The 25,196-nt window shown below is 39.3% G+C and overlaps 1 protein-coding gene across 1 annotated transcript in view; it reads right to left on the bottom strand.

The window, feature by feature from the left end:
* Window positions 1–25,196, bottom strand: part of LOC122551062 (protein furry homolog) — a 286,326-nt gene that overhangs the window by 175,165 nt on the left and 85,965 nt on the right. Inside the window, exons 3-10 of the mRNA XM_043692704.1 lie at window positions 15,840–15,893; window positions 11,739–11,878; window positions 4,314–4,404; window positions 3,620–3,699; window positions 3,454–3,534; window positions 2,500–2,668; window positions 1,336–1,428; window positions 983–1,081 (exon numbers count right to left, since the gene is read on the bottom strand). Of these exons, the coding sequence (XP_043548639.1) occupies window positions 983–1,081; window positions 1,336–1,428; window positions 2,500–2,668; window positions 3,454–3,534; window positions 3,620–3,699; window positions 4,314–4,404; window positions 11,739–11,878; window positions 15,840–15,893 (807 nt within the window). The remainder of the gene's footprint in view (window positions 1–982; window positions 1,082–1,335; window positions 1,429–2,499; window positions 2,669–3,453; window positions 3,535–3,619; window positions 3,700–4,313; window positions 4,405–11,738; window positions 11,879–15,839; window positions 15,894–25,196) is intronic.

Here is a 25,196-nt window from a genome sequence, read left to right as displayed (position 1 = left end):
AGCAGGTACAAGATTAATGCAGTGTACAGCAAGATATGTAGCCCTGGACTGAGGACTGCACAGCAATGACGTAAGCTGACTACTTGTGTGACTGTGCTAATTGGCAAGGCAAAGTGGATGCTGTAGGCATGCAGGTAGATGCTGAGTGCTAAGAGAACAAGTAAGCAGCACTGAGAACTAGCCTACTTGAGACCTTGAACTGGGTGCCAGTTCCTGTGTCCAAAGTGTCCCCGCTGCAGTCTTCCAGTGTTAGTTACCCTGCAATACAAATCTGCTTCCAGACCCAGTGCACTAGAGGGGTGCCAAGATACTGCATGTCAATGTCTGTAGAGGAAGGTGTGTACATCCAGTGTCTGTGGATTGCGTCCTTGGCTGCGGAGCTTCTAGAACAATTGGGAGGGTTGGCTAACTAGTGTAACATTAGGTATCCTTTACGTCAAACTTAACAGACAATTAGTGTTTTTGTTACCTGTCAACAAATCCTTTTTGCAAATTAGAATAAAATTCCAGTTTAAAGTTACATTACTAATAAATTATGGCTGAGCTCTCATTGTTATCACTGAATGATGTAGATAACACATCAAATGTCAATTACAACTTAAATTACAAAAAAATCTAATTGTATTAATTCATAACAATCAGCTGTACATGATCAGCCTTCAGTACTACTAATGACTTAATAATCATTAATTCTGGAATGTAGATATTAGTAAACTGTCAGTAACTGTTATCATCCCCAATGTTGGTAATAGGCTGACAATGTTCCAGCTTTATATTCATATGACACCGATTAATAAAACTATCACAGACCTCCTGTTCAGTTTTACAATATATTTTAAATGCTTCAATTTTATATTCAAACATTCCAACTGATCAGGTTTACAGTATAATACAATTGATTTATAACAAACAAGTGAATTTCAGCTTCCTGAGGGATGAACGTTGTAACACTCTACATTAGTAAGCAGAAGGGTTTACTCACCAGTGAATGTTTTTTGCGTGTTGATAATTCCAGAGTTGTGTCATAGAGACTCTCCACAAAGTTTCGAAGACATGGTACATTAACTTCATTCTTGACAGCCTTAAAAATAATAAAAATCTTACATTTATGCTGTGCACTTTATTGAACACAACTTAATTTAACATAAAATAAAACAAAGAACTGCAGATACCGCACTTCTGAAACAAACAAAAACAGAAATTGCTGGAGAAACTCAACAGATCTGACAGAGCTGACATTTCAAAGGTAGTGACCACAGATGCTGCCAGACCTGCTGAGTTTCTCCATCAATTTCTGTTTGTTTGTTAAAGTTTAATATAATTGACTATACTCACTGCAGCCACTGGAAATAGAATTTCTACAAAAAGGCCAGCCAGTGCATGTCTAATGTCTTTGTCCTTAACATCCAAAAAATACTGTGCACATTCCTAAGGATACAGATCCAAATAAAGGCAGGAGTATTAGCTTTACAGAAAAATTATACAGATGATTTTATTATTAAACATTTAATATGGTAATAACAATCAAATAACAATTTTTGTGGTAAATCTACATAAACCATTCTAAATAATTATCATGAATAGGGTACTCAGAATGCATACTTAAAACTTTACAAACTAAAACTGAAAGATCATAAGAGTCATGCAGGAATGTAGAGCTGAGGTTCAAATCTGATCAGCCATGATTTTATTAAATGTCAGAGGAGATTCAAAGGACTGAGTGGCCTACTCCTGTTTGTATGTTCTTCAGATGTAAAGTCTTTATTGGTCATTATGATTGACATAATAAGCTGTGGGGACTTGTATTCAATAAGTACTCATTGTGTATTTTAAAAAATGTTTTTTATAAAAAATAATTTGAAATTTAACACCTCTGCAGGGAGTGAAATAATCTCTTTGGCAGTAGTGATATATGGGCATACAGTGATTTGACAACCTGTTTTAGGCCTTGTTTGTTTTTTTTTTCTATTCCATTGCCAATGGGGTCCCTCCTGAAACATGCAGATGGTGATCTGATGACATTATTAGTCTCTAACTGCTATTTCAATTTTGGCCTTACTGGGAAAGCTGCTGCATTTTTCTAAAGGTGAATGCATGTTACAAGACTGAAAAATAAAAGAGGCCATTCAAAGTAATATATCTCATTCCTTCATGCAGCCAGGAGGAAAAGGAGTGTTCCTCCAAACCACAGATGGAAAGGTTTGCCCTCCTTGACCTGGTTTGGAGGCATAAAGTTAGCCCCTTCCCAATAAAAGGCATTCCTGGAACTGTAGTCTGCAGCTGAATCACCCTGTATTATGGGTGTGAAATTGGCAGATGACATATTAAGAAGGCCCACTGATTAAAACTGGCTGGAACTCATTCTGTCACAGGTACATGGGAAATAAATGTGTCCTCACAAAGTTTACAGACCAAATGTTGTCCTTTATTGCCACTGTACTTTTACACTAAAATATTATTATACAAGTAATACAATCAAACAAGTTTCAGAAATCAAACCTGCATAAATTGGAAAGAGGCTTCAAAATCCTCCACAGGATACATCTTAATTCGAAAGAATTTCATACCCATTATGAGACTAATACTGCTTTGAACTACATAGGGATTCTGTTCTTTCTGACGTAGTTCCTTAAGTTCTGACATAAATTTCTTTTTCACAGCAGGAAATCTATAAAGGTGAAAGAAATTATTTCTTTTCATTATTCGCATTCAGTTATTAAGTTTTAAGGCTATATATGGAGTAATATTTTGCAGTGACAAAGGTCTATTTCTATCAACTATTATGAAAACAATTTCAGATACAATTATAAAAATCAATACTCACTTACCAAAGACATCTACTGGCAATATTAGTTATTATAATTTATATTATTTTACAGGTGAGCTCCTAAAATGTTGGGAGGAAGCATATATAATTGTTACGTATTAACATCAGAATAAACAAATCCCTGCTCTGGATCTGACACTGAACATTAAAGACTTTTCTACTCAAAGTCCCTGTTCCACACTTAGAGACTTGAAAAATACCATAAGTCTTGGACATATGTGATTGCTGGCAACCATCTTCCAACAGGCAGTTTCTGAACCATGTGATTTTCAGTGACCAGCTGCTTCTTTCTGTATGAAACAGTTAAGTAGCTACATGGCAGGATTCCAATGAGACTTAGTAATTAAAATCTGAAACTGATTCATGCTCTTGCACTGGATTGCCATCTGCTGCTCTAAGATTCCATATGAGAACTAAAATTAGTCCTGGCATTTATGTCACTTGCAGTGAATCGATGATGGAAGAATGGCAAACGTTCTGTGCATATTTCTAGCTAACATTTATCATTACGTTAGGATATTGCAATTATTGTGACACAAAATTCTTGAGAGCATAAGTGTAAACTATCCTTACCCATTTCTGCTTGTGCAAAACTTAAATACTGTAAAACGTTGCACAGTACTCACTTTGATTGTGCCAGAACACCTATTACTTCTGCATATAAATCGTCTATAATATGCATGTTTCCAGTGTTGGGACCAAGATAACTAAATGAAAAACAATACATAGTGTTAGCAATGAAAATATAACAAATATATTAAATAAATGTATGAATGAGAATATACATTTTACCCCTCCTTATATTTGAAGTGCTTGAATGCCAAGTTAATAACTTCTTGGACCAAGTTGTCTGGTACAGGATGAAGTGAAAGCTGAAAAGGAATAACATACAGGTTTTAATCTACTTAGACAGAGAACATGGAAGATGCCTTACAACTGCCAGCCATCAAATTCTGGCTTACAAAATGAACAAAAAGCAGAGAACTGGGTAGGCCCCTCGAAAATCTCTTTAATGTCTGCCTGTTACTAAATGAAGTCTCATGCAGATCTTTAAATAGATACATAAAACTCTCACCTACAGTTAGTGGGAAGCTGTGTAAATATACAAGTCGGATTCTAAACAGGTTCTGGGATTTTTTTCTGAATTGATAAAGTGTGCATATTGGGCTCAGTTATACAAGGTATTGAGCAATCTAATCATTGGTCATAAAGGTGTTCTCCTGAAAAAGTGAGGCCTGGCTTTTCCTCTTAATAAACCTGTGGAGGACCATTCATGCTTTTGCATGATTGTTCCAGTATTCTCAGGAAACAAATTACTGGATCACCATTAGGTTATCATTGCATTATTTAAATACAACTTTAATTACCACAGCAGTTAGTTATTTTAATGGTGACAATTTATTGGTGCCATAATTTACATGAAAATGCAAAGAATTGTCAATATTGGAAATCAAACATAAAAAATAAAAAGATCAAAGTTACTTACTTGCTTTAAAACTTCAATTAATACCAGAGAAAAAATAAAATCAATTGCAAGATCCCTTCTCTCTAGAAGATAATCCCTTTGTTGTTCATCACTAAAAAAAAAGTTAAAATTGAATAGTAATTAATTGAATTATCCAGTGTCTTGCAAAGGATGACCGGTTTATCTAATGCAAATATATCATTAAAAAAAGGTATAATGTATTCTATATGCACTTATCAGAACAGAATAGCCTTTATTGTCACATGCACTCGAATGAGTGCAAAGTTTGTAATGTCACCTCTTGGTACCATCTCAGGTACAGATATTTTAAGTGTTGTAACAGAATTGAAATAGTAAAAAGATACACTAGTACAGGAATACAGAGTTTAAAAAGTCCAGAATGAGAATAAAAAGTATCTTTAAAGAACTCAAGTTATAGTCCTTTTTCAGTGAGTCCGTGCCCGCTGGGCTTCAGGACACAAGGCCTCGCTGCCTCTACATGCTGGCCTCTGTCCCAGACTCACCTGCAGGACTCATCCCCGGGCTGGCCTGGGCTTGCTTTGCTCTTGCACCAGGCTCCAGCTGCAACTGCAACTCACTTCCTGGACTCTGCTTCTGCAAAACTTGAAAGGGTACAGAAAAGACTTACATAGATGTTGCCAGGGTTGGAGGGTTTGAGCTATAGGGATTGGCTGAATGAGTTGAGGCTAGTTTCCTTGGAGCGATGAGGCTGAGAGTGACCTTAATGAGGTTATAAAATCATGAGGGACGTGGAAAGAATGAATAAACAAGTCCTTTTTCACAGAGCCGGGGAATCCAAAACGAGAGGTCGTAGGTTTAAGGTGAGAGGGAAAAGATTTGAAAGGGATTTAAGAAGCATTTTTTTCATGCAGAGAGTGGTGCATGTATTGAATGAACTGCCAGAGAAAGCGTTGAAGGCTGGTAAAATTACAACATTGAAAAGACAATTGGATAGGTACATGAATATGAAGGGTTTAGAAGGATATGGGCCACATGCTGGCAAATGGGACTAGATTAATTTAAGATATCTGGTCGGCATGGCCGAGTTGGACCGAAGTTTCTGTTTCCATGCTGTACAACTCTATGAACCTATTACCATGGAAAATGCATGTCAACTTCTGCTGAGTGGCATTTCTTATAATGGTCTCTATTATATTAAAGTAAGGCAGTACTTCTCAAATATTTCCCCATCCGGACCCTATTTTGGTGGTTGAAGACTGCTGACTGACAAGACTCACAAGAGGTTGGGGAGGAAATAGCAAAGGGTGGTGATGGGGAATGCCTATCATAAGCAGGGAGGGACAATGCCTATGAGGCTGAGGTACCTGTAAGTGCAGGTGGTGCATGGTAGGGTGTATGTGAAAGTGATGGGGAGGGGGAATAACTGTTTAATTCATATGAAAGTACTGAACTTTCTATCAAGATCATTTGTTGTGGTGGAGCTACCTTCTGAATAGTAGGTTTTTTTTGCTTTAAGAAGTCAAAGCACAGAAAGGCTGAACAGAAATGGTATGCTGTGGGTAACCAAATAAGGTAATTCTGTATGGCTAGAGACATTGAGAGTGATTTACAGAAATTGAGTATGGCCAAAAGGCTTTGTAAAGAAAGGAAAAGTCCAGCCATGATATTGGCACGAATGGAATGTCTGTCTATGCCTGGTGGGTTGAGACATAAATAACACTGTCTAAATTTGGACCAGGAGGACATCTTTGTAGATCTGAGCTCTGACCTGTGCATCAACACACAGAATAAAAAGAAATTGCGTTCCAGAGTACAATTATGTTTAAAAGCCCATTGGACTGAAAAGCACAATAATAAAAAAAAATAAACTTGGTTATGTTTGTAGGAAGCAAGTCAGAGGTTTATACTCTGTAGAATATTGGGCTGAATTTTCCATTCTCAAGAGCAATAGTAAGAACATTGAGAAAATAAGAAAAAAATGGAAAAAAAGATTTTTGATACTGAGATAAAAAATTTCTGATTGTTTCCTTAAAATTTAAAAGATAAGTTCTGAATTCCTCCAATAAGCAATGACATTCTTGGGCTGGGTTTTCCCAAAATTTGGCTTCATACCAATTCCACGGAGGTTCTTGGAGGGAAGTGGGCGGGCTTCCCTCCATGAGTAGCAGCAACATTTCTAACTCTATCTAATGCTACTCAACCTAAGTATTACCCTACCTCCACAGCACCTTTCTTGCAAAATCCTACACTTACCAGTGGCAGAAATGCTTGCCGACCCCATGCCTTTATGATATTCATGCTGCAGACATCATGTTTAAAACCCAGTTGCATACTCTGTCAAATATTGCCAGCCTGGTCTGAATTTGTGCATGTGCATAGTCACGTCCAAGTGGAATGTGCAGCAGTGTTGGGAAAGGTTAATGTTGGATCTGATTAACTATAGCCTCCTTGATTAGACTAAGGACTGATCTCCTGAAACTTTCAGATTTGCAATTTGGTTTCAGCACACCATATGCTGCTGATGTGGCATTGACTTTAGACACTTCAGAGTAAATTACATGTCTCTAAAAATGGGCATAACAACAAACTAAAGAGTGCTCAGAGGCAGGGTTCTAGGGGAGAAGAGAGAGAAAGACAGGAAAAGAGAGAAAGAAACAGATAGAAAAAGATGGCAAGAGGGAGAAAGAGTGAGGGAGAAAAAGAGAGAAAGATCTCATCTGGTGGGCCTCAGAGGCCAATTCTCATGGGAAGTAGGTGGTCCTGGTAGAGGATGGACCAGAAGAACAGGAGAAAAAACCAGGGAACAGGTGCCTAAATCCTCAGCCAGTAAGCAGGATGCCACCCCCACTATTTCAATGGGAACAACACTTTCTGCACCAACAGCATGTCTTCTGGTATCAGTGGACTGATTCCAATTGTCATGGCTGTATACTTTATCCAATTAAATGTATGATATCTAAACTGCTCCACAACAAAGTTAGATGATCAGAAAATTGCCTATATTATGTAACCATGATCACAAACATCACTGACCCCAAAGAAAAACCATTTTCTCCAAATTACATCAATTTAGGTCCTTCTCCGATAATAAGGTGAGTCAAGCAGCCTGGACTTCTCTACTATTGATGGCTTCCCCAGGTACAGAATGTTATAGACCATACCCATATTGTTATTGAAGTGCAGCATGAGCCTATGGAGTTTGTCAGCAGAAAAGGTTTCCATTCCATCAATATTCAGCTTAACTGTGAGCATCAATGCCAGATTTTGCTGGTGCACACTAGATATCCTGCACGGTGTCTTGATACTTACATAGTAGAGAATTCCCAGCTTCTGCATCCTTCCAAAATCTTTGGACCATACAGTGATGGCAGATTGGCAAACCTCCTCAAACATGGCTGATTAAACCTTTACAAAATCCTCAGACTCATGCAAAACAGAGACACTACTCTACCCATATTTACATATTAAAAGAGACTACAGCCTTTATACGATGCCTGAACCACTGTGGAAGGACTTTGCAGTATAGCCCAGGGCTGCATTGTTGTGGCATGCTTCCGATTTGGAACGGACAAAGATTGGGTGGTGCTGGTGGTGGTGGTGGTGGTGGTAGGTGGGGGGCATCTTCTGAATACTGAGGAAATGGGGATTGCCAGCAATCCACTATAAATTAAGATGATGAAGAAGAAAATCAGGCATTGACCTGAAGGATCATCCAATACAGAATGATACAGATGGCTGTCCTGCAATATCTTGGCCAGGGGTTTGTCATGTTCTGCAGCACAAATCTTCAGTACTATTGTTGGAATGTGATCGGGCCCATAGCCTTTGCAGAATTCAGTGCCTCTAACCACTTTTGATATCATATGGAGTGAATCAAATTGCCTGAAGGCTGGCAGCAATAATGCTAGGGACCACTGCAGGAGGCAGAGATAATCATTCACTTGGCACTTCTAGATGAAGACTATTGCAAATGCTTCAGCCTTATCTTTTGCACTGATATGTTGGGCTCCCCGATCATTGAGGATGAGGATATTTGTGAAGCCTCCTCTCCCACTGAGTTGTTCAATTCACAACTGGGTATGATAGGACTAGATCTGATCCATTGGTTGCATGATCACTTAACTCCATCACTTGCTGCTTGGAAGGCAAGCCATCCTGTTTTGTAGCTTCAACAGGTTGATATCACCATTTTAGATAGGCTTGCTGTTGCTCCTGGCATGCCCACCCTACACTTTAGAAAACCTGGATTGATTCTTTAGTTTCTTTAGTAGAGTGGGGGATATGCCTGGTCATGAAGCTGCAGATTGTGTTGGTGTACAAATCTACTGCTACTGATGCCCCACAGTGCCTCATGAACGCTCAATCTGGAGTTGCTAGAAGAGTTTGAAGTTTGTTTGATTTAGTGCGGTGATAATACTTTATATGGTGTTGTGTGGCACTGTCAGCGAGGAGACAGGAGTTTATTTCCACAAGGATTGTGCGATGGTCACTCTTACTGATATACTGTCATGGACAGATGCATCTGTGGCAGGCAGATTGAGGAGGATGAGGTCAAGTATGATTTTCTGTCTTATTTGTTCCTTTACAACCTAATGCAGATCCAATCGAGCAATAATGATCTTTAGGATACAAGCATCATGATCAGTAGTGCTGATGCCCAGTGACCACTGGGTGGCAGACACTGAAATTTGCCACCCAATATACATTCTGTAGCTTTCTATCCTTAGCAGAGGAACACTGCTTCATCAGCCAAGGAAAGACAGTATGTAGTAATCAGCAGGAGGTTTCCTTTCTCCTTTTTGAACAGATGCAATGAGACTTCATGGTGTCCAGAGTCAATTTTGAGGACTCCCAGGGCAACTCCCTCCTAACTGTAGACCACTATGCCGCCACCTCAACTGGGCCTGTCCTGCTCCTGGGACAGGATATATCAGAAATGATGAAGGTGTTATCTAAGACATTGCTGATAAGGAATGATCCTGTGCAGATGACTATGTTGGAATGGACAGACGTACAGGCCAGACTAATTTCCTTCCCTAAAGGACATGAGTGAACCAGTTGTTTTTCCCAACAATTGATAATGGTTTTATGATCATCATTAGATTCTTAATTCTAGGCTAATTTTACTGAATTCAAATTCCACCATCAGCCATGATGGGGTTAGATCATCACTTTTCCTTGCTTTCAAAACATGCATCAAACCTACAGCAATCTTTGGTTTTAAGACAGTTCATTTCTCATTTCAGTCCATAATTAGAGCAACAGGAAAAGTAAAAAAAAACATGGTCTCTATATGTTCATGCAACTATCAAGACTGCCCATTTCCACTTTGGTAACAATGTTCTTTTCTGCCCTTGCTCAGCTTATCTGCTACTGACACCTGCATCTAAGCTTTTATTACTTTTATATTTGATTAGTTCCCCTTTCCATCCTCTAAAATTGTGGCGATCCAAATTTCCAGCAATTGTCCTTTTTTTGCAACTAGTCTATTTCACCCATCACCCTTGTCCTCACCCTTGCATTACTACCTAGTTAAGCAACATCTTGTATATGAATAAGCAGCACCAAACTTGGTCAACCAGACCAAAAAGTCTATGTGGGTGATAATGCTCCACTTCAGCTTCCTTTCTTCTCTCTTCATCTAAATTCAATGTTAAAGTCATCTATTCCTTTCTTCTTCGCGTGCTTCTCTAATCTCCCCTTATATGCATCTACAGTATATTAGTTGTTTCAACATTCCTTGTTACAGTGAATTTCACATTCTCACCACTCATCTGTTATACAGAATACTACAACAAATAGAGGTAGAGATATTCATCCCTATTCTTGATGAATATCTAACATTGATGGCCTCTAGTTATGTTCTTCTCACAAAAGAAACCATTTCCTCTGTATCCACTCTATCAAAACCTTGTAACACTTTGAAGATCGCTACTGCGTCGCTCCTGACTCTTTTTCTTTAAGGTAGCAGAATCCCAGCATGTTAATCCTTCTGACATGTATACCAACTCATTTCTAGTGTCAGCATTGTAGTTCTTCTGTGCACCCTCTCCAGTACTCTTTACTCTTTTTAATATGGAGAAAGTGAGGACTGCAGATGCTTGCGATCAGAGTCAAAGAGTGTGGTGCTGGAAAAACATAGCTGGTCAAGCAACATCCAAGGAGCAGGAGAATCGACTTTTCAAGCATAAACCTTTCATCATGAATAAGGCTTGTGGCCCAAGGGGGAGGGGGGTGGTGCTGGGGGAAGGTAACTGGGAGAGGAGTGTGGAGTGGATCGTGGGAAGGAAGATGGACAGGACAGGACATCAACTTACGGATCGTTTCAGAGAACATCTCTGGGACACATGCACTAAACAATCCCCACCCTGTGGCTGAACAGTCAAACTCCCCCACCCACTCTACCAAGGACATGCAAGTCCTGGGCCGCCTCCACCGCCAAACCCTAACCACCTGACACCTGAAGGAAGAATGCCTTGGGTCCCTCTAACCACAAGCAGATACAGCACCGTGACCCCGATACAGCACCGTGACCCTGACACAGCACCATTTATCTCTCAGCCCCCTTGGCCCACAATCCTCATTCCTGATGAAGGGCTTATGCTTGAAATGTCGATTCTCTTGCTCCTCAGACGCTGCCTGACCAGCTGTGCTTTTTTAGCACCACACTCTTCAACTCTTTTTAATATGTTAAACAAAACTCTATGTGCTCTAACCAAGGTTTAATACAGGTTTTGCATAAATGTCCTTTCTTTTTAAACTCTATCCTTTTAAACAGAAAAACTGGTGCTTAGTTTCTTTTTTGAATCATTTTGCTAACTTTGGTACAACTTTTAGCAATTACTATAAAACATTGATTTGACGATCCTCTTTTTTTTGTTTTCAAATTGTTCCAGTGTTTCAGTCCTTCTTATGTCTGAAATTTTCTGAAGAACCCAAATCTCCAAAATATTTATGCTCATCTAATTCTGGCTTTCTGAAAATTACCAATTTTAACTGATACAACAGTGATAGTTGTGGCTTCAACCGCCAGTGCCTCAGACACGTGAATTTCTTCCCAAAATCATTTCGCCTCCATGTCTCTTTCCTTCTAAAAGATATTCCTTAAACCTTTGAATAAGGCCAATACCATTAATATTGCCTTTTATGGCTCAGTGTTAAGCTTTGCTTTTTAATTCTTGTGAAGAGCCTTGGAACACTTTATCATGTTAAAAGATTGTATAAGTTTTTGTTGTTAATTTAGTAATAAGTTTTGTGACCTTAAAGCGATACACAACATTTGAAAAACAGGCAAGTATATTAGACGATATAGTACACCTGTCCTGATAAAACAGCATGTCATTTGAACTTCTGTGGACGATACCAGTAAGTGACAAGTCCCTGAGCAAGGGGAGGGGGAATAACATCCATAAACAAACATATATGATCAGATATAATCAATAAATTAAAGTGAAAAATAAGTACCTCTTTGACTTTGCGCTTGTTCTGGGTCGATATTCATGGGATTCATCTTCTGTACCATTTTGTCTTTTATACCAATCAAAAAGTGTGCGCAGTACAGAGGGTAGGCAGTACTCTGCAAGTGAACTCATAGAGCTGATCAACTAGGGAAGAAAAGCACAAAGGATGATAGATTACATGCAGTTACACACCTAATTCATTTATAGAAAACAATTATATTTCGGTCCAAGTCTGAGCTATTAGCTTAGCTCAGTGGATCACCATCATCTTTAAGTTACAAAGTTAGCTTTCTCCAAAACAAGGCCTGTCTACTTCCACTTTCATAAAAATCATTTGTGCTAGACCCTGACTCATCAATGCTTTGATCTAGAACCAGGGGACACAATGTTATTTCTAAAGAGTGATGCAATTTAGGACTGATACGGGAGCAAGTTTTTATTCAGAGTAAATCTTTAGAATTCTCTATCAGAGAAAGCTGTGGAAGCTCAATCTTTGAATATGTTTAAAGTAGAAATTGATAGATTTATGATTACCAAAAGCACAAAGGATTGTGGGGGTAATGTGGATAAAGGGCATTGTAGTGTTCAATCATCCATAATCATATTAAATAGCATGTAAGGTCAAAGGGCTGAATGGTCTACTCCTCTTCCTGTGTTCCAATGATTTCACAATGTTTATCAACCTTAATGATTTCTCAAGCAGTCCATATCCAAATGTAGGAGGAGAAAGTGAGGTCTGCAGATGCTGGACATCAGAGCTGGAAATGTGTTGCTGGAAAAGCGCAGCAGGTCAGGCAGCATCCAGGGAACAGGAGAATCGATGTTTCGGGCATAAGCCCTTCTTCAAGAATGCAATTTCCTGAAGAAGGGCTTATGCCCGAAACGTCGATTCTCCTGTTCCCTGGATGCTGCCTGACCTGCTGCGCTTTTCCAGCAACACATTTCCAGCCCATATCCAAATGTAGCAAGACTTGGACCACATTCAAGCTTGGGTTGATAAGTGACAAATAACATTCTTCGCACACAAACGGCAGGCAATGACCATCTTGAAAACAAAAGAGAATTGCATCATCTCCCCATTGTACTCAAAGGTATTACCACAGTTGAGGCCTTTAACTAACATCATCATGGGGTTACATTGACCAGAAACTGAATTAAACCAGCCATATAAATATGGCTATAAGAGCAGCTCAGAGGTTGAGTAACTCTTGTCATGACTCCTCAAATCCTGTATACCAATGCCAAAACACAAGTCAGGAGTGTGATGGAAAACTCTGCTCTTGCCTGGATGAGTACAACTCCAAAGGCATTTAAGAAGACCACCCAGAACAAAGCACCCATCCTAACACCTTCAACATCCACTTACTCCACCAACAACGCACAGTAGTAGCAATGTCTATCATAGCCTAATCATAACTGCTGCTGAAGAACAGGTGTCTGTATTGTCACTGAGCCTATAGTGTGGGCTGATGCCAATTTACACCCTTCCAAGAGCTTTTAGGTTTCAATTAGCCAATATTGACAAGGCCCTAACTGCTGAATTATATTAAGGCATGCAATTCATCAGTACTACAGAAATTGTGATTGAGGTATGATTTGGAATAAACTTCAGGCCTCTGTCATTGGGCATGCTTTCCAAAAATGATGCTGAATTTGCACTGGAAATTATTCAAAAGAATTTCAACCGCCACCCCTCATCTATTCCAGAGCCTTCTTTATCTGAATTAAAGTAATAGATTCCACTTTAAATAGACAAAATTCTTCACCTGAATGGACTAAATGCCCTCCTTTCTAGTTCCATGCATGCCACAATTAAAGCATTTTGTCATAGAAGAGACCAGCACAGTTTCAGCTATCATTACTTAAAATAATTCTTCAAGTCAACGCAGGAAGGGAGGGTTGATCTTATAAAGGTTTCATACTTATAACAGGAAGGGAGGAGAGTCTGGACAGTCTGTGAATTACAGACTTCATTCACACTCAGTGGCAAGATGAATCCTGGCTCTGTGTTGTAGTTGGAACAGATTAAATATAGTGCAAATATGGTCTTATTGCAATGAATGCTCATTTTCTTTCATTATAAATGAACTTCATACAGTTGGTAGATATCAGTTCAATGTACTCATATGCCTGGTTGTCTTAACCTTGGGCTTCAACCACTAAAATTCACTTGTCTGTTTAAATGTTCTATTTTTACTGGCATGCACTTATATAAATAAACTGAATGAAGGTTTTCTGCTTGACAGTTAACCACACATAGATTTTATATTTTTAAATCAACATCTTTACTATTCTGCAAGCTTTATATGGATAACTTTGCTACATGGATTTTGATGCAGATTCAGATTATTTTATATTGCCATTACTTAGAAATTTCTTTGCCACATTTTTTAAACTTAGTGAATAAGCAATTAAATTTGTCATTAACAACAGATTTCAAAAAATTCAAAAAATCTAATGTGGAATTACAAAATAATGTATGGATTTTAAAAGCAAAGCTTTACCAAATAATACTTTTTTCCTTACTTATGAGCTTTAAAATTTGACCTACTCCAGATTAGTATTTGATATACACAGAAAGATGACTATTTGCATCACAAGCCTCACAGCTGTACCAGCTTGTGGACAAAATCTCAGAACCAAACACTGAGATAAAATCAATGAACATTTAACCCATATGTTTCTAACCTAAGCAGCCAACATATATGTTAAAGACTAAAAAAACACTAAAAAACTGTGGATGCTGAAAATCAGAAATAAAAACAGATAGCAGCCAAAGAAGAGCTTATTTATTCCTCTAAATCCCCTAGTAGTACTGCTCTCCCAGTATTTATCCTCCCCTCTATAAGCTGAGCTGCCCTTGATGACGTGGATGTGGCTCTGACTGCACTGCTTTGAGGGACTATTGCCCTCACCAGTGTCCACCAGTGGACAACAGAAATTGTCTCAGGGGTTCCTGCACTACCTGTCTGGTTCTCTTTGACAGTCTGGCAGTCACTCATTCCACAGATGCTGCCAGACCTGCTGAATTTCTTAATCAATTTATTTTCTTGTTCTTTATTTACCTACACAACCCTAAGCTTTGAAGTGACCAGTTCCTTCAATGTACAATCCACATTGTACTTTTGTTTGTCTGCAATGTGATGTAGAAAAGGGAAGAGGCATCCATGAATGGGGGGTGGGGGGGGAGGGGGGTCAGTAAACCCCTCTCCCTCCATCACTGGTCCTCCCCTTCTGGTCCTCTTCCTCCCTCCCTCTGGACCACCTTCCCCCTCTTCCCAGTTGTCCTTCCCACTCTCCATCTCACACCCGTCCTCCTGCCCATTCTCCATTCCTCTTAGGTCTTTCTTCCCAATTCTCCCCATCCTCATTCCCACTCTCCAACCCAACCTCATCCTCACTCCTTTTCTCATACCCACCTTCACTTGTCTTTCTGTCATTGCCACTCTCCCCACCCCTGTCTTCACTAGTCCTTGTCCTCACTCCCTCCCTTCTGCTGAACTCCATTTCAACAGCTGTCTTCTTTTCTGTGTGCACGCAATTCCCTTCAGTAAGATGTCATTGGAATTCTACAAGATGACAGAGTGTTTCTGGAATTGTGTGCGTGTGTGTTTGTGGATTGGCACACATGCACATTTACAAACGACGCTGGGTGCCAGCAGACACTAACTTATCGGATCACAGCCATTGCATGTGCCTTATTTCATCATCTCCCATTCCCTTCAGCCCAGCACAGAATTTCCTTTCTAAGTTTCTTTGTCACTCTATCTTCCACTTCTCCTTAAAGCCCTTCTCCCTGATTAAACTTTTCATCATCTTTCTTGTGGAACTTGTGTGTACATATCCAGGTCGATAATCAAATTTCTACAAACCACCTTAAAATATTATTCCACATTAAAAGCACAACATCCAATGAATGTAAGTTGTAACTTTTACATGCATTATTGGTAACTAAATGCGAGATATGTTACTATAATGGTTACCTCAAATGTGGTTGCAAAACCTGCACTGTTGTCTGTTGCATTCTTTTTCAATCAATACTCTTCAAATAAAAGCCTTCTAAACTAAAACAAATGCTCAAGCATCATTTATTTTGTTTTTTTACCTGATCAAACTGCAAGTCTTCTCCCCTTTGCAAGGATTTTGTCAATGGCTTTTCCTGGAACAGAAAATGTTACAAAGGTCATTATCAGAGTAACTCTGATAGGTAACATTATTCCTGTGCACCTGTGAACATGTGCAACATGAGCAATGTTTAAAACAATTACCAGTTCCTAAGATTTCTCAGCGAAGTGTTTAAATGATAGATGATGATATTAAAAGGATCAGAGTGATGCTTTTGCAATATATTGAAATGTGCAGCAAAATTGGTTGCTACTGCTATTTTATAATTGCTGGTCTTGTGCTATTATTCAATCATGTTGAAAGTTTGGTGCTTTCTGCCAAACTAGGAGTGGTGGTATATGTATTATAAGACATTGACGCAGTAATTGATTGATATGTTACAGACGATGTGTTTCAAGTGAAATACAGAAGCAGATCTGACATCATCAGAAAGGTATATAACTAACCATAAAATTCAATTGCTCTTCAGAGGTATTCTATGAACTTATTTCCCTAAATTAAACCACCTGACTTCAGACAGTTTTAGGATAATACAACATGCAGGAAGTCTCATGCCAAAATTCTGTCCTAAAATCTACCAACTCAGTGCCAATTCATATTAGATCATACCACTCACCATCCTTTGCACTGTATGCATTTTTTGGACATTTTCTTGAAAGCTTTGACAGCTTCACCAGTCCCAATATTAATCATTGTCAGCAGCAAAATGACAGAGAGGGTTATTAACAGTCCTAGAAGTGGCATTTGCTCAGCACTTATCTGTTCACTGATGCTCGATTCTAGGCTTCAGTTCCTGACCTCATTATAATCTTGGTCAAAATGTAAATAAAATAGCTGATCACAAGACAAAAGAGGAACTGCCCTTGACAATAAGGCACCTTTGACCATAAATGGCTTCAGAGAACCCGAGGAAAACTGGAATCAATTGGAATTGAGCGATAACTCTCAACTAGTTATGGCATGAGACTTCCTCTCAACTAGTTGTGGGCGGCACGGTGGCACAGTGGTTAGCACTGCTGCCTCACAGCGCCATAGACCCGGGTTCAATTCCCGCCTCAGGCGACTGACTATGTGGAGTTTGCACGTTCTCCCCGTATCTGCGTGGGTTTCCTCCGGGTGCTCCAGTTTCCTCCCACAGTCCAAAGATGTGCAGGTCAGGTGAATTGGCCATGCTAAATTGGCCGTAGTGTTAGGTAAGTAACACTACGGGTAAATGTAGGGGTATGGGTGGGTTGCGCTTTGGAGGTGCAGGTGTGGACTTGTTGGGCCGAAGGGCCTGTTTCCACACTGTAAGTAATCTAATCTAATCTAGTTGGAGTCATCCCAAACATAAAGGAAGGCGGTTGTAGCTGTTGAAAGCAAATCATCTCATCCCCATGGCATCTCTGCAGGAGTTCCTCAGGGTAATGGCCTAGGCCTAACCATTCTTAGCTGTTTCATTAATGACCTTCCCTCCATTGTAAGGTCAGAAGTGGGGATGTTTGCTGAGGATTGTTTAAAATTCAGTGCTATTTGTGACTCCTGGATGAGTTAAGTCCTACGTCCATGGAGGAGTTAAATCCTAGACACAGCAAGACAGGTAAGGTCCTAGGGAGTGTTGCTGAACAGAGACCTTGGAGTGCAGGTTCATAGCTCCTTGAAAGTGGAGTCGCAGGTAGATAGGATAGTGAAGAAGGCGTTTGGTATGCTTTCCTTTATTGGTCAGAGTATTGAGTACAGGAGTTGGGAGGTCATGTTGCGGCTGTACAGGACATTGGTTAGGCCACTGTTGGAATATTGCATGTAATTCTGTTCTCCTTCCTATCGGAAAGATGTTGTGAAACTTGAAAGGATTCAGAAAAGATTTACAAGGATGATGTTGCCAGGGTTGGAGGATTTGAGCTATAGGGAGAGGCTGAACAGGCTGTTGTCTTCCCTGGAGTGTCGGAGGCTGAGGGGTGACCTTATAGAGGTTTACAAAATTATGAGGGGCATGGATAGTGTAAATAGGCAAAGTTTTTTCCCTGGGGTCGGGGAGTCCAGAACTAGAGAGCATAGGTTTAGGGTGAGAGGCATGGACAGGTTGGGCCGAAGGGTCTGTTTCCATGCTGTACATCTCTATGACTCTATAACATCCAAGCTTTGGCTGATAAGCGGCAAGCAACATTAATAATATGCAAATGCCAGACAATGAACATCTCCAACAGGAAAGAATTTAATCATCTCCCCTTGACATTCAATTGCCCACACTAAATCCCTCATTATCAACATGCTGGTTGTTACCATTGAACAGAAACAGAACACAGCCAGCTATAAATACTTTTACATGAGTCATTCACAGGCTAGGTGTTACACTTAAGTAACTCTCCGTTTTCCCAGTGCCTATCGATCAGCTACAAGGCACAGATCAGGAGTATACGGAAATACTCTCCATGTGCTTGGATGAGTTAAATCCTACAACACTTAAGAAGTTGGCTACCATCCAACAGAAAACAGTCCACTTGACTGACACCTCATCCACAATCTTTAATATTAATTTCCTTTGCCGTCAATGCACAGTAGAAACCATTCTTACCATCTACAAGATGCACTGCTGGAACTCATTAAAGCTCCTTAAAGAGCACCTTCCAAACCTGGAACCTCCACCATGTGAAAGGATTCGGGCAGTTGATACACGGGAATACCATAATCTGTAAAATTCCCTCAAAGTCATTCACCATCCTGACTTGGAACTACATCACTACTTTTTTTACTGTCACAGGGTTTACCAACAGAAAATTAGCTTCATGGAGATGTCTGAATGCAAGTGCTTCAGAAAACTGCTTATTCAGAAAGATAGCAGCAAACATATGGGAATGTTGGAGTAGAACTTGAAGCTGTGGTGGCTGTCCATTGTCTGCGTCAGCAAAGATTGTGAAATAGCTTAATTTTTATGCCTCAGTTTTGTTCGAGGGACTGACTGAAGAAATTTGCAGCACCTCCCAGTCAACAGTTATTTGCTGCATCTAGAAGATAATGAATGCCATACAACAAAGACTATGACAATGCATCAAGTACTACAACGCTCTGACCAATAAAACCCTCCTTCGATTTGCTGGAGCTTTCTCCTGTCCACTACCTACTCTTGGCTAGCTCCCCAACCGAACAGATTTTCATTTGATGCAAATGGAAAGATTCCCAGGAAGTCCCACTAAATACACATGTAGTTCCCACTTGACCCCAGCACTAAGATTGAGACTTTCTCTCAACTGGCAAAATTCAGTCCTATGTCTTGAATCTGGTGATGCTTTATTTTGACATTCAGACTTTTGCCCTGAAAACATAATAGAGTCAACTTTGTGCAATACTGTAAAATAGGAGATAGTGTATCAGTAACCTCTTTTACACTCTCCCAATTATTATTTTGATTGTGGTCAATGGAAATAAAAATCAAAGCAAATGTTGAATAGACTGTCAATTTATCACCAGTCTTCGACTGTCACATAAGTCAAAGTTCTCCCAATAAATCTATACTAATCCTTTAAACGCACCATGTTTTATTGGCAGAAAATAGTAGGATTGTACCATCAATTTGTGATTACAGTAAACAAAATTACATAAATCCACTTGAGGCTAGCACACACATTCCTTCTCTTGCTGTTTAAGTAAGACATTAACATTTCTAAACCCAGCAGCTTAAATCGAGAAAAATGTAGGAAACTGTCTAAATGGTTGTGTTCTGCATCCCTAGCAATCTACGGACAAGTATCCTTATTTTTTGGACTAATCGAGTGTGAGCAGAGTATTTGGGGTCAGATTGATGTGCATCCATTCAAAATCCAGTCCTTAAAATCATGTTCCTTTGTGGGCTAATGAGAATCATACAAATTAGCTAAAACTGAGACATTTGAAATCAACAAAAACAATCCAGTGTTTTCAATATTGTCTGTGATTGCCATTTTCTAGGTTTCCTTGGTGGAATTCTCCCAGACTCTGAACATGTCAGCAATGGCAAGTCAGTTGGGAAAATATTGTGAGATTTAGAAAACATGATTCTTGCTGTCAAGAACAGAAGTCCAATTTTCCATCCAAGTTTTGAATGGTGAGATAAGCCACTAAGTGGGTGGCAAGGGACTCATTTGCATACATTAACATCTCATTACTACTTATTGTTACCTTATTTAAAAGCCACATGATATCCTCTCATGGAAGAGGGGGAAACTAGATGGTGACAATTCCCCAGCACAGAAGTATGAGCAGGTACCTGACAGCTCCAACTTGCTGCTTATTCCTCCAGGCCTTCATTTTGGTTAGCATTCCTCAGAATTCAGGGCGCATAGCTTCAGTAACCTCTATCCATCATTTGAACACGTCGAAGGTAGATTCTTTACACGGAGTGGTGGGTAAGTGGAATGCACTGCCAGCAGTGGTAGTAGAGTCAGATACATTAGGGACATTTAAGCAAATCTTGGATAGGCACATGGGTGACAGTACAATGAAGGGTGTGTAGGTTAGTTTAATCTTAGAGTAGGATAAAAGGTCGGCACAACATTGAGGGCCAAAGTGTCTGTACTGTGCTGTACTGTTCTGCTGTATTGTTCTATGTTCCAATCCTTAAAGCTCCCAATTTAACAATAAAAGATGTTAGGCTATGCTGGGCTTTAGGGAAAGAGTAGCACTCCCTTGGATAGGGTTCTAACATGGTACAATGTGAAGGACAGTAAATCTGTGCAGCTCAATTCTTTTAGGTGCAGTTACAATGACTATCGCTCAGCCAGAATGTAATGAAAAGTAGCCTGTGCTGCTCATTTCATTAAGTATGCATGCCCATACGCAGCCACACTATCCTGTGGAATCTTCCCAATTTCCACCACTGGCACCAGATTTGAAGCCCACTTGTGCACCAGTAAAATCACTGCCAGCCACGAATAGCCCTTTATATTAAATGGAATGAGAACAGCTTTTGAAGACACACAGATAGTATGTGTGACACTTCATCGGATATATATGCTCACATTCAGAAATGTATTGCTACTTTACACCACAATCTGACTGATTGACCCTCTCTCCACTGTTTGAATACATTCCAATATGTGTTTTTCCCACATTTAACAATAACAAGATGTTAGCTAGGCTTTATGAAAAGGGTACCACCCCCTCAGACAGGGTGCTGATATGGTATGATGTAAAGGTCAGGTAATCTGTGCAGCTCAATTCTTGTAGATGCAGTTACTATGACTGTCAATCAGAACACAGAACTGTGTGAGATAACATGCTACAGCTCACAGAGAGAAACACTTCAAGTTTTGGTAAGTTCAACTCGTTGTTTACATGAATAGCTACATAATAGTCTAACCTTGGGAAGGACTGTATTTTAGGAATTTATACTATTAATGCTTGATTGTTAAATAATCTATATCAAAAGTAGCTTGTTGGATAATAAAAAAAACTCAGTAAGAACAACCACGCGGAAATGAAGATTAACCATAACCTCATATTTGTGAAACCAAGGGAAGTCTAGTATTAATGTTCAAACACAGAACATGATTTTGTTTTAGAACTGTACACACAAATACCAACGATCACATCCTTCTGACATTACATCCAAATGTTTCCAAAATAACACAGCTGTCTTCGAACCGCAAGTGCAACTTTTGATTCACACAAATTACCACATGCAAAAGTGTTTGAATAAACCACTTCAAGGAATGATTGCGCCGCAACCCTTTTATAGTGAAATTGTAAATTAATAAACATTTATTGGTCAAGAAATGAACCAAGAAGTAACAATTTGCAATCAGACTGAAGATTAACAACTAGACAATCAAGCAGTTAATAATCATTCTGTGCAACTGTAATTGGCATTTATACTCAAATATATTGACTACTCCTCAAAACCATCAAACTCGCATGCTTGACTTTTTGTGGTCCATTGACAGAGAGGATACAGATTTTCTTCATAAATATTCTCAAAACTTAGACAAGCTGGCAATTTGGTTCCATTTTAAACTGCAGAAGTTGCAGAAAAACAAATAATGATTAGTATTTCACACCTATATTCATTTTATGTTAAATAATTTGATGCATTTTTGGGAAGTTGCATGTTTATCAAAAAAATTTCATTTGTTGATATTAACAAAGGACAATTGTACTTCAGATTTCCCAATAATGTTCAAATCACGAGAGATCACAATGCAGAGCCATAAAAAAATTCTATGTCGATGTGACACTGGTCTTCAGTAGTACCAGACAGATTCCTGGGAGAGTGGGACTGACATATGAGGAGAGATTAAGTTTACTAGGATTGTATTTGCTTGCGTTCAGAAGAATGAGGGGAGAGAGGATCTCATAGAAACCTATAAAGTTCTAACAGGACTAGACAGGATAGATGCAGGAACAATGTTCTCGATGGCAGCGGAGTCAGAACTGGGGTCACAGTCTAAGGACACAAGATGAGGAGGAATTCCTTTACCTGGAGAGTAATGAGACTGTGGAATTCGCTACCACAGAGCAGTTGCAGCCAAAGCATTCTATGATTTCAAGGAGGAGTTGGGTAGAGCACTTGTGGTTAAAGGGATCAAAGGATAAGGGGGAAAAGCAGAAACAGTTGAATGATCAGCCATGATCGTAATGAATGACAGAACAGACTCAAAAGGGCCAAATAGCCTATTGCTGCTCTTATTTTCTATGTCTCAACAGATCTAAGCATAAAACTAGCAACAGTTAAATGGTAACTATCATTACAATTTATCCAATTTTCTTTTCCAAATTGGATGCTGATTTCCAAACTCCATTTTAATAATTTACAATGATTACTTTTACTCCCCTGATATTTGATGAGAACAATCTCTCAATGATACTGTATATGAATTTTCCTAAATTTGTATTTCTACTGTGGAACTTCATGTACCAGAAGGTGAATTTGTAAAATTCAAATTGGTATCAATTTATGCTGTTCTAAATTAACTTGTTGTTAAGATAGTGAATGTAACTTGTTGGAGTCATGTTATGCTGGAACTAATTGCATTTTATTAAATATGTCCTATGTAACCATTATATAGAACAGGAAAAAAGGAAAACGTTTGGGGTTGTCATACAACAATGTTTTCAATTTCCAGAACAAAAATTGTTTTAGCTGGTTTAGCAAAACTAAAAACTGTTCAGAGCTGAGTGCTAAATAGTAATAAATTGTAATCCAATTGACATCACAGACATTGCTATTCGTAAGTGCTGTCTACCTCAAAAAAGTAGAAAACTGTACTTATTAAAATTCAACCAATGCCAGAGAAGAGTGTAATAAAGCATTATTATTTGAATCTCAAGTTATTTTCAAGAAATTAGTCTGCACCTTTAGGTGCAGAATCGTAAATTGTGCCCTGGAGTTAGATGATATGCAAATTTTATGCAGCACAGTGCAATCTGATGTCTGCCCACATGATCAATAAAGGGACATAAAAGAGTATGCAGGATAGCAAATGGTTTAGCTAACCTTAAGAGCTAAAAGGCAGTTTGTGCCTCTAAAAGAGAACTGTACTAAGTATCAGAAGATTGTTGAAGATTAAACACATGGAGCACCAGACCAAGATGGGATTTTGGTTAACAGATGTGGTGCTGGAAACACTAATGATGGAGGAAAACAGAAAAAGAGGTCATGATTTGGCAGGGGTCCAGGATACCTGCAAGGCAGGAGAGAATGGAAGCTGGTACAAGGGGGAAATTCCTAGAGTCTGGTTTTTGGAATCTGGTAGCATTGCAAAAGACTATTTTCACTGGAGTTTAGAAGAATGAGGGATGGTCTTACAGAAATCTACAAAATTCTAAAATAATTAGACAGGGTAACTGTAGGAAGGATGTTCCTAATGACAGGGAATTCAAAACCAGGCGCTACATTGACAGGCTGAGTTATTTAGACCTGACATGAAGAGAAATTTCTTCACTAAGAGTGGTGAGCCTGTGGATTTCTCTACAAAAAAAGTGGTTGATGTCAAAACAATGAATGTTTTCAGAGAGTTAAATATAGCTCTTAAGGCTAAAGGGGTCAATGGTTATGGGGGGGGGAAAGCAGGAACAGGGTACTGAGTTAGATGATCAACATGATCATACTGAATGGTGGAAGAGGCTCCAAAGGCCAAATGGCATACCTGTGCTCTTGTTTTCTATGTTTCTATCTTTCTATGAAGTTTAATTACATCACATATGTGGTGAATATTAGTAAATGGACCTACACATTAAGTGTCACACTGACCAAATCACCAACTTCTCACACTAATTACTACACTGACCCACCAACATTCAGGACTCCCAACAAACATTTGCATATTTTACCCTACTTATTCACACATTCTGATGTTGCCAATCTCATCTCTATTTCTTGCTATTTCTGCATACCACCAGGTAGGTGACTCACCCCCACCTGCTCAAGGAGAGTTAGGAATCAGCAATAAATATTGGCCTTGTAAGCAATGGTTTCATCTTGTGACATAATTTGTAAAAATTCTGCTCTGACAGGCACACCACTCAAAACATTGTGTAAACATCTTATCCTCTGTCTTACAGGACAAGATAACAGGATGGAGGACCGGCAGACTCCTTGTACTGATCGTGGTAGGAGAGATGGAGCTGCAAGCCATGGGGTCTGATGCAACAATGTCCATGGCATCTGACATCACAAGATCATTGAGGATGACAATAAGTTACTGCTTTATGCCAGTGCTCAACTCATTCCTCTCACTCATCCTCAAAAGTAAACTGCGAGAGTATGGCACTCCTTTTCCTCCTCTCCTTCACTTCAGACTTGTCCCTCTGACCTTTTTGCTTTCAGAAACTTAGGAACACTGTCCTGGCAAGGCACAACACTCCCAAGAGGGCAACCTCAACAGTGATGAACAAGTGACATCACTTAATCTACAATAGCAGCCACCCATTCAGATACTAGTGTCACAAAGCTAGTACTTTCTTTTCCTAAAAGCTGTTCTTTGGCTCAAGGATACTCTGACCTTGATTTTTTTCAGAGGGGTAATAAACCAGGCTGGGCTCCGATCAGACTGGTTAGATACAGAGATGGAAAGGACTTTGAGAGGCCTTTTGTTTATATGTAAACAGATGAGACTTCAGGCCAAAGTGGTCATGTTTTAGAAGTGACCTGTAGAATGAAAGGAGAGTGGTCAGCTCTCTAACTGAGTGGTTTAGTTTAGTCCAGAACTGGTTGGGAGTTCAACAGTGAGCTGAGTGGAAACTCTCTCATCTGCCCTTCTAACTTCAACCTGTAAGCATCTGACCCTTTTTTGTACTGTGTTTTAAAGGGGGTTTGCTTATTGGGACTGTTGTGTATATTCAGAACGGCATACTTAAGTCTAGTTTGGATAGACTGAGTTTGTAG

The sequence above is a fragment of the Chiloscyllium plagiosum genome, chromosome 6 (assembly GCF_004010195.1).
Source record: "Chiloscyllium plagiosum isolate BGI_BamShark_2017 chromosome 6, ASM401019v2, whole genome shotgun sequence".
Classification (NCBI taxonomy): domain Eukaryota; kingdom Metazoa; phylum Chordata; class Chondrichthyes; order Orectolobiformes; family Hemiscylliidae; genus Chiloscyllium; species Chiloscyllium plagiosum.
This window is presented reverse-complemented; position numbering and strand designations above follow the sequence as displayed.